Consider the following 8,516-nt stretch of genomic DNA (forward strand, 5'->3'; position numbering starts at 1 on the left):
GAAAGAGCAGAGAGGAGAAGAGCTCTTGGATCACCAGTCCCACAGCTGTGTCCCCAGCAGGGAATGGCCCTTTCTCCATGTGCCTTCCTCAGCTCCAGCCTGCCCTCCTCAGCTGGGCAGAGCTTGGGGCAGCCCCTTCAGTCCCTCCAGCCCTCCTGAGAGCCATTCCCACGGAGTTTCCTCAGCTGGGAAGTCCAGGTGACAGCCCCAAGGTGACCCTGACTGCCAGCCTGCAGCTGCCCTTGTCCCACCACCCTCCAGGTCCCTGTGGAGATGTTTCCTAGGTGGGACACTGAGCTCAGGCTCACAAATTGTTGCCACAGCACCGTTTTCCTCCATATTTTCCAGCTAGAAGTATTCTCCAAAGGTAAATAATCCTGGGTGGCCTCAAATGAGAGACTTGGCTTCCACCAGCCTTGTTTGGTACCTTTAACCCTCTGAGAAGTAAAGACAAAAGGAAAAGAAATGTGTGGATTAATTGCTTTGTTTTAATTTCCCTGGTCATGTCACGTGTAATTTACTTTGTGATTGTAGTGGAATATCTATTTTTTTATTTCCTCAGGCAAAAGCATGAATGTCAGTTTTTTTACCCTCAGTAATTGAGGGAAGAGAGGTGGGATTAAGGAAAAGGTGTCCTTGTGGACACAGTCGGCCTTGGGAGGCTGAGTGGGTGTTTAGCAAACTGACATCTATTTCTATGCCTGGAAATATAAAAAGCCATCCTGAGAAGTGTTTGTGAATTGTCTCCAAATTTGCATTACAAACTGAAATGCAAATAACAACTGTACTGTCTGTGTTACCTCAAGGATCTCCGAATCTCTTTTGGTTCGAAGCATTTTTTATTTCTGGAGTTCCCATAAAAATAACACCTCCCCCGATAGCCCAATGGTTTTTTTCCAGTGAAATTTTTCAGAGTTTCCTTTTTGCTTGTCCTGATTACTCATTTTCTCTTTTGTTTCCTGTTTTTGTTCCTTATTTTCCTTATCTACCTGCTGAATCACGCCATCCAATCAACATACAATGCGAAAACCATGTCTCCGTCTGTATGTTGTGCACCTGCTGCTCAAAAAAAAATATAAAACTTTGTAAATAATCTTGCAAATATCCATCCATGACAACATCACATATAGGACACGGTTGGTTTCATTGAATTTAAACAATTCTTTAAATTCTCTGCTTTGATTTTCTCTCGTTTTTCTTTGATTTGATACGTTTTTGGTTTGGTTTTGGTTTGTTTTTTTTTTTTATGAGAGTTCTGATTGCACTGGTGGAAAAGCCTCACTGCGGCGTGCCCCAAAGCGGCTTCTGCCCTGCACCTCCCTCCCTGGGCTCATTGGTGACCTGAGCAGTTGCCAATAGCCCGTCCCTGCTCCCTGTGCCACCCCTGTGCCAAAGGGGACACTGCCACTTGCTTTATTTCCATGGGAATTGAGAGGAGATGGCCAGGGAAGGATGTTCTGCACCTGGAAACGCTGGGGTTTGGAGGTGGTGGTACCAAATTCAGCTCTCTGTAAGTGGGTTTGGCTTCTTTTTGGATGAGAGGATGGAGCTTTCTGCTGAAGGAAGCACCTGACAGCCTTACAGGGGTTTTAACCTATGTATTGTAAGGCAAAATACTGGGGTGATGGCAGACTTGCTTCCCTCAAATCAAAACTGATGGGAAAGAAGGATCTTAAATTTGAAAATTCTCTGTGACATCAGCCCAAAGAAGAACCCATGTTGCCACCACGGTGGACACAGTCACTGGATGCAAACCCAAAACCCCAAGTAAAATGAATAAATCATGTTATGACCAGAGCTGAAAAGTACCAGGAACCAGATCCCACTGGGAATTCAGTGCCAAAATGCAAATTTACTCCAAAAATGCCTTCGGAAATATTGAAATTTATCTTTGAAAATCACCAATTGAACAAAAGAGAATCCATAAAGAAAAATGCAATCAGAAATAGATATATATTTCCATTCTTAATTATTTTGGCTATGAGACCAAAATCTTCTCAAAAATCCTTGCTCAGCCACCTGACACCAGCTCTTGGATCTGTGAACATCCACGTTTCCTGTTGCACAGTTGCTGTTAAGAAAGAAATCAGGGTGAATTTTTATTTCCAGGCTGCACAGAAGCTCCATGCATGTTCATGGAGAGTCCTGGGGGGAATCTTCTGCTGGCATGCAGCAGAGAAAAAGACAATGTGTAAGTTCAAAGCTTGCCCAGTGCAAGCCAGGAAGGGAATCCTCCATGGTGCTGGATCCCTTCCAGATGTGTGGGAGCACTCAGGATAAATTTGGAGACTTTGTTTGCTGCACACTTGGCCCAGGCAGCACAGAAAAGGGCTCTGGCATTAGCTGTGAACATAAAAACATATTGGGGAAAAATCAGTTTGCTAAATTTTGGCTGCTGTCCCTGTTACTGGTCAAAGATTGAAAAGCTCATTCCGCACTTTGTTAGGATTGGGGTTATTCCATAGAGACAGGTCCAGGCTCCTTCAACCACCTGGCATCCAGGCGAGGACTTTAGAGCACCTCTGGAGCTGCTGCAGTGACACAGCAGGAGCAGCAAAGCTGAGAGGAATCCTGGAGAGGAGGAGCTGAAGGCAGAGCTCCCATCTCTGCTCTGGGACAGGGACAGGAGCCAGGGCATGGCTGGGGCCGGGCCAGGGCAGCTCAGGCTGAGCTCAGGGCAAGGTTCTTCCCCCAGAGGGTGCTGGCACTGCCCAGGCTGCCCAGGGAATGGGCACGGCCCCGAGGCTGCCAGAGCTCCAGGAGCCTTTGGACAGCGCTGCCAGGGATGCCCAGGGTGGGGTTGCTGGGGGGTCTGGGCAGGGACAGGGGCTGGGCTGGGGGATCCCTGTGGGTCCCTCCCAGCTCAGGATATTCTGTCAAGTAGGGAATGAGGAGAGTTCTGGGCATCACACACAAAATAATTTTCCCAGCATTCCTGACTCAGGATGGAAGCACTGATAGGAAGTCCCTCCAAAGGCAGAGTCCTCTAGACACAGACAAGGGTGGCAAAAATCTTCAGCCTCTTAAAATCAGCAGTGGCTTCCCCAAGCTCCAGACGAAGCCATGACCCTGTGCAAGATTCAGGAATACTTCAATACCATGGACATTTAAATGGGAACTCAGCTATTTCCTCATCAGTAATTCCTTAACTAATTTATTAATAAGGTAATTCTTGTTGATGCCAGATGAAGAGAAGTCCTAAAGCTTCCTGAGTGATCCCATTCTTGGCTTGGTCAGATGCCTCTTCCTGCAGCTCCTTCTGTGTCCCTCTGGACAGAGGGAGCAGCTCCTGTGCTGGGCAGGAAGCCACTCTGCTGCTGAAGGCACTGGGACATAGATCCAGGCCATGCCTGTGCCCTGCTCTTTGTGGCTTTCCTGATTTTCAGCATGGAAAACTCTGGAGCCCCCAGAAGAAGCAGGACATGGAGATCCTGGAGTTCAGAGGAGGTCATGGAGCTGCTCCAAGGGCTGGAGGGGGCTCTGGAGCCAGGCTGGGAGAGCTGGGGGTGCTCACCTGGAGAGGAGAAGCTCCAGGGAGAGCTCAGAGCCCCTGCCAGGGCCTGAAGGGGCTCCAGGAGAGCTGGAGAGGGACTGGGGACAAGGGATGGAGGGACAGCACACAGGGAATGGCTCCCACTGCCAGAGGGCAGGGATGGATGGGAGATTGGGAATTGGGAATTGTTCCCTGGCAGGGTGGGCAGGCCCTGGCACAGGGTGCCCAGAGCAGCTGGGGCTGCCCCTGGATCCCTGGCAGTGCCCAAGGCCAGGCTGGGCAGGGCTGGGAGCACCTGGGACAGTGGGAGGTGTCCCTGCCATGGCAGGGGTGGCACTGGATGGGCTTTAAGTCTCTTCCAACTCAAAACATTCTGGGATTCTATGAAAGCAACCTAAGAAAGGATAACAGAGCTGTGTCTCATAGTGGGACAGCCTTCGAGGGCAGCTCTTCATCAGTGGTGTTTATTCTCCCTGTTTCCCACTCTTCCCAGTTTTCTCCAGGCATGCATGGCCCATCTCCTGTTGTGGGAAGTGGTGGCAGTGCCTGGCCATGCCCAGACCCCCAGGCTTCCTTCAGTACCAGCCCTTCCTTTTTCAGGAAAATACTGACAGGCCAGGGGGAAATGATTTTCCAATCCTAATTTATTATTTCTCAGATTGATGATAAAATCCTAAAGCTCTGGTGCCTGTTGTGAGCACCATGAGCATCTGTGCAACAGGAAAGCAAAAAAAACCAACCTGGAAAGGATGACTTTGATAACCCAGATATCAGATCTGTGCATGGCACAGAGGTGGCTCGGTGGGAGGAGAATTGATGCCAAAAACTGTTTTACCTGAGAAATACAGCAATGTGGAGTTTCCCCTTTGGCTGCATGCCATCCCAATTGCTGCCTGGAGAGTTGAGGTGTGGGAGGATGGGTTTGGTCTTTGGGGTGCTGAGGGTGCCACACACACACGTGGAGCCCCTGCAGCCCCCAGCAGTGTGGGGAAATGGCCTCTCTCTCCGGGCAGTGCTGAGAACGGCCCTTCCAACATCCCAGGGTGGTGGGAAGGGGATTTTCCTGGGTTGGGAGTGGCTCCACATGGAGCTGAGGCTTTCACTGCTCTTTAGGAAGTGGCAATGCCAGAGTTAAATAGGGAATGTGGGGGGAAAAATAAATCTGTGGACTGTTTGTCCATCTGAATCCCAGATTGAACCCTTTTCCCATTTCTATCCCTTTTCCATGGTAGCACTGGGGTAGCTCAGCTTGCAGGGAGCCCAGCCCAAAGAGGTGTTAAACATCCTGGCAGCTGTGCTGATGAGGTTTTAGCAAAGCCTGAGCAGGACAATGCTCCTGCTGCTGGGCTGCAGTTATGTGGGAGGAGGGAGATCCCACAGGATCCCGCAGAGATGGATCCTGTGCCCCTGCTCCTCCTTGGAGCCTAAGGATTGTGCACAGCAAAGATCTGGCTCGAGCATTGCTCTGAAGTTAAAATCAGACTTTCAGGCCCAAGTGCTGCCAGCATTACACGTGAGGGCTGATCCAGTTCCCACTGCTGGGGAGATGTTCCTGATTAAAAGGGCTCATGGTTAAACCTCTGCCCTGCCCTGGGCCTGGCTCACAGTGGGAAGAAGAATCCCATTAGTGATGGTCCCCATTACCCAGCTGGGCCCCAGCTCTGCCCCAGAGCCCTTCCCTGGCCCTGCCTGCTCAGGTGAGTGCAGCTGGACTGTTGTGAAGGGAAGGTAAGCGCTGTGAAGACAAAACTGCAGCTGATGCTGAGACAAACTGGACATTTTCAGTGCCTGTTCTACTGCCCAACCCAGGGGAATCCTCGCTCGTGCTTTGCCTGCCAGAGATGGCTTCTGTTGCTGGCTTGAATGAGCTCAGTGTTGTCTGCTCCTTCATTGAACATTCCTGTGCTTTTCTCTTTTCTCTTTATTTGAAGATCGAGTCTGATTTTCGGTCTGTGCCTAACTCTGAGCTGCTTGTGTTTTTAACCTGAGAGAAACCGAGTGCATGCCTGAGACTTGAGTTCTGGAACTCTTTGATGGGATTGGTGGAATGCAATGCTAATGGCCCCAAAACTGAGCTGGCATTGAAAGAATCCATAGATCCAACAAGCCCCCCAATTTCAGCATGAGCTCTGTAGCCAAATGAGCAAGAAATGTGGGTCAGTTCAAAGTGACTTCTGGTAAAACAATAATCCAAGGGAAATTTTTGCTCATCTTTACCAAGCAGAGCTCCTTATGATTATATTTGCTGCTTCACTGCTCAATAGTTTAAAGTGGGATATTTTCTCTCTTTAGCTCACTCAGTCAAATAAGTGGCTGTGATCAGAGATCCACAAAAAAGTGAATTACGGAAACAGGGAATATTTTTTCATCTCCTTAAAATAGGAGGGCAAGAGGGATCTGGCTTTTGCATGTTTTGTTTTGGAAAGAACCCTCTCTAGATTAGCTCGTTGGGGCAAGAATCCTCTTTTCCCCAAAGGAAAGAAAAACAAAATGGGGTGAGGGGTGGGGAAAATCCTAGAAAACAAATGAAAATCAGAACCTGCCTCCAGCAGTTCTTTGATCCACTTGTGCAGACACATTTAACAAGAATTTGGAAAACCAGCAGGTTCCTAAGGCATCTTCCTGCTGGTGAAAGCTCCACCTCCCCAATTGACTCGCTGCCCTTGATCCATCTTCCAAACAATCTTCTGGTGCCGTTTCTCCTTGGCAAACTTGTCCAGTTCCACACTGTACAAACACTGGAAACCTCCAGGTTGGAAAACATCCTCATTCTTCCAAGGATGTTTGAATCTTCACTGGACAGTGCCTTTCTTTGTCCCTTGCCAGTGTCTTGGCTTAAGTTCAATTCCCTGTCGAAAATGAGCTGACCAAGACTTTCAACCAACCTCATTCCTTTTCAAAATGAAAATCTGGCACCATCCCCCTCTCCCCGAGTCTTGAGGGGGGGAAAATCTGCCTTGCTCTAAGCAAATCAGCCCTCCAAGGACAGCGTGACAGGGCCTTTTCCTTTTCTCTCATTGAGCCAGTAGCAGAGGGGAGGGCTCTTGTGGAGAGGGGTTTTCTCATTCTTGCTGCATGTGGAGTGATCTGCACTGACGAATGTTTCTTTTGGAAGGTTTTCTGGTGGCCGATTTGCTGCTTAGATCGTGAAGCTGGTAATTTTAATTTCTTTTTTGCGGGCTGTGGTTTCGGATCGCGGTCGTTTCTGAAGGACACAAAACCTTTACTTTCCACAGGACAACTTCATCAACCTCAGCTTCCTGCGGCTCTTCCGGGCAGCCAGGCTCATCAAGCTCCTCCGCCAGGGCTACACCATCCGCATCCTGCTCTGGACATTCGTGCAGTCCTTCAAGGTGAGCCTTGGCAATGTGGGAAGAGGTTCTGGGGAGAGGGTCGTGCTTGGTGCACGTGGAGCATCTTCCAGTGAGGATCCAACAGCTACCCTGGTCTTGGAATCGCCTCTCTGCACCTCTACAGAGCGATTACAGGAATTCAGAATTCAGGAATTCTGCAGAAAAGAGGATTGGTGAGCACTGCTCAGCCCCAGGAATATTAATTCTGCAGAAAATCAAACTGGTTAGCACCAAGAATATTAATTTTAATTCAACTGGTTCACATAACATGGGATATTAATTCTGCTAAAAGTGAACTGGCTCACACTGACCACTCCTAGGAATATTAATTCTGCTAAAAATGAGCTGGTGAGCACTGCCCAGCCCCAGGAATATTCATTTTGTACAGAAAAGAGAACAGGTTAGCACTGACCATCCCCTGACGGCTGCATTGTGGAGGATGAAGGGCTGTTTGCTCATGCAGACTCCAGCAAGTGCTCAACGCTCAGGTTACCCTTGAGATGACCCCAAAATCCCTCTGGCAAAGTCTGGATGCTCAGGAATTTGCATAAAGAAGCAGTGGCCTGACTGATGAGTGCCTTGTTCTTCACCTGCAGTGAGTGTAAGGTTGAATTACCTGCCCCAGGATTTGGGTGTGGTGGGATCTGGCACAGGTGAAACCCAACCTCTGGAGATTTGGTAACACAAGTTGTGAAGCTGTAGAGCCACAGGCTTTGGCTCTTTGATGACTGGAGGATTAAAATAATTAGATTTTGTTGAGGTTTTGTTGTGAAGTTGAGGCAGTTGCTTTGCCTGGTTTCCTTTACCTCTGCTCTTCCTCCCACCAATCCTCAGCACATTGAATTAGCTGTTTTGTAGATCTAAAGAAAAGCCCACATGCCCCAAAGCTGGTTATTTTTACAGCTCTCAGCTGGTTTGCCCGCCATTTTTCATTGTTTGATGCTTTAACTCTGGTAAAGAGCCCTGGGGCTTGCTCAGTTTCTGCAGAGCAGGAAGGAGAACACAGAATGTGCAGCCGGGATTTGTGTCAGTGATCCTGGGCTCTGACACACCAGGACTCATGGGCTGGGAGCTGTGGGTACAGAGCCCCAGCCCCCCTGTGGGGTCTGCAGGTGTGAGGTGTTCCCAGTCAGGAGAGAGTGGATGGATTTTGGGAGAAGGAGCTCAGCCTTTTCCAGCACAATCCCAGCCCTTGCCAAATCCTGTGTGCAGAGTTTGGCCCTGACGCAGAGCCAGGACATTCCTGTGCTTCATGAGGAGCTGTCTGTCTGTCTGTCTGTCCCCACAGCTCAGAGCTCTCAGGCCATGTCCCTCATGCAGAGGTGTCCAGCAGAGGTATTCATCCGTCTTTTTGCCCTAGGTTTCCTCCAGGTTTTGTCCCAGGGGTGCCTCAGGCCCAGCGATGGTGGCCAGGCCAGGGATGGGATTGTACCGATCTGCTCTGGGCTGGGCCTCACCTCCTGTGCTGGGGAGTTTTGGGCACCTCTGTAAGAAAAACCTGTGAGAGAATGTCCAAAGGAGGGGCACGGGGATGGGGAAGGGTCTGGAGGGGCTGTGAGGAGCAGCTGAGGGCTCTGGGGTTGTTCAGCTGCAGCAGAGTGAGGGCAGAGCTCCCCGGGGCTGCAGCTCCTCCCGAGGGGCCGCTCCCCTCTCTTCTCCTGGGCAGGGGA

At 49.8% G+C, this 8,516-nt stretch overlaps 1 protein-coding gene across 5 annotated transcripts in view; it reads left to right on the forward strand.

Moving 5' to 3' along the window:
* The window catches only part of CACNA1B (calcium voltage-gated channel subunit alpha1 B), a 330,258-nt gene that overhangs the window by 277,272 nt on the left and 44,470 nt on the right, over positions 1–8,516 (forward strand). For 4 of the 5 annotated variants that reach the window (XM_031059209.1, XM_031059210.1, XM_031059213.1 and 1 more), the window contains exons 32-33: positions 1,131–1,136; positions 6,730–6,846. In XM_031059209.1, coding sequence (XP_030915069.1) covers positions 1,131–1,136; positions 6,730–6,846 — 123 coding nt within the window. The remainder of the gene's footprint in view (positions 1–1,130; positions 1,137–6,729; positions 6,847–8,516) is intronic. The other variant, XM_031059211.1, reaches the window with a different exon arrangement.

Source organism: Geospiza fortis, unplaced genomic scaffold (assembly GCF_000277835.1).
Source record: "Geospiza fortis unplaced genomic scaffold, GeoFor_1.0 scaffold85, whole genome shotgun sequence".
NCBI lineage: Eukaryota > Metazoa > Chordata > Aves > Passeriformes > Thraupidae > Geospiza > Geospiza fortis.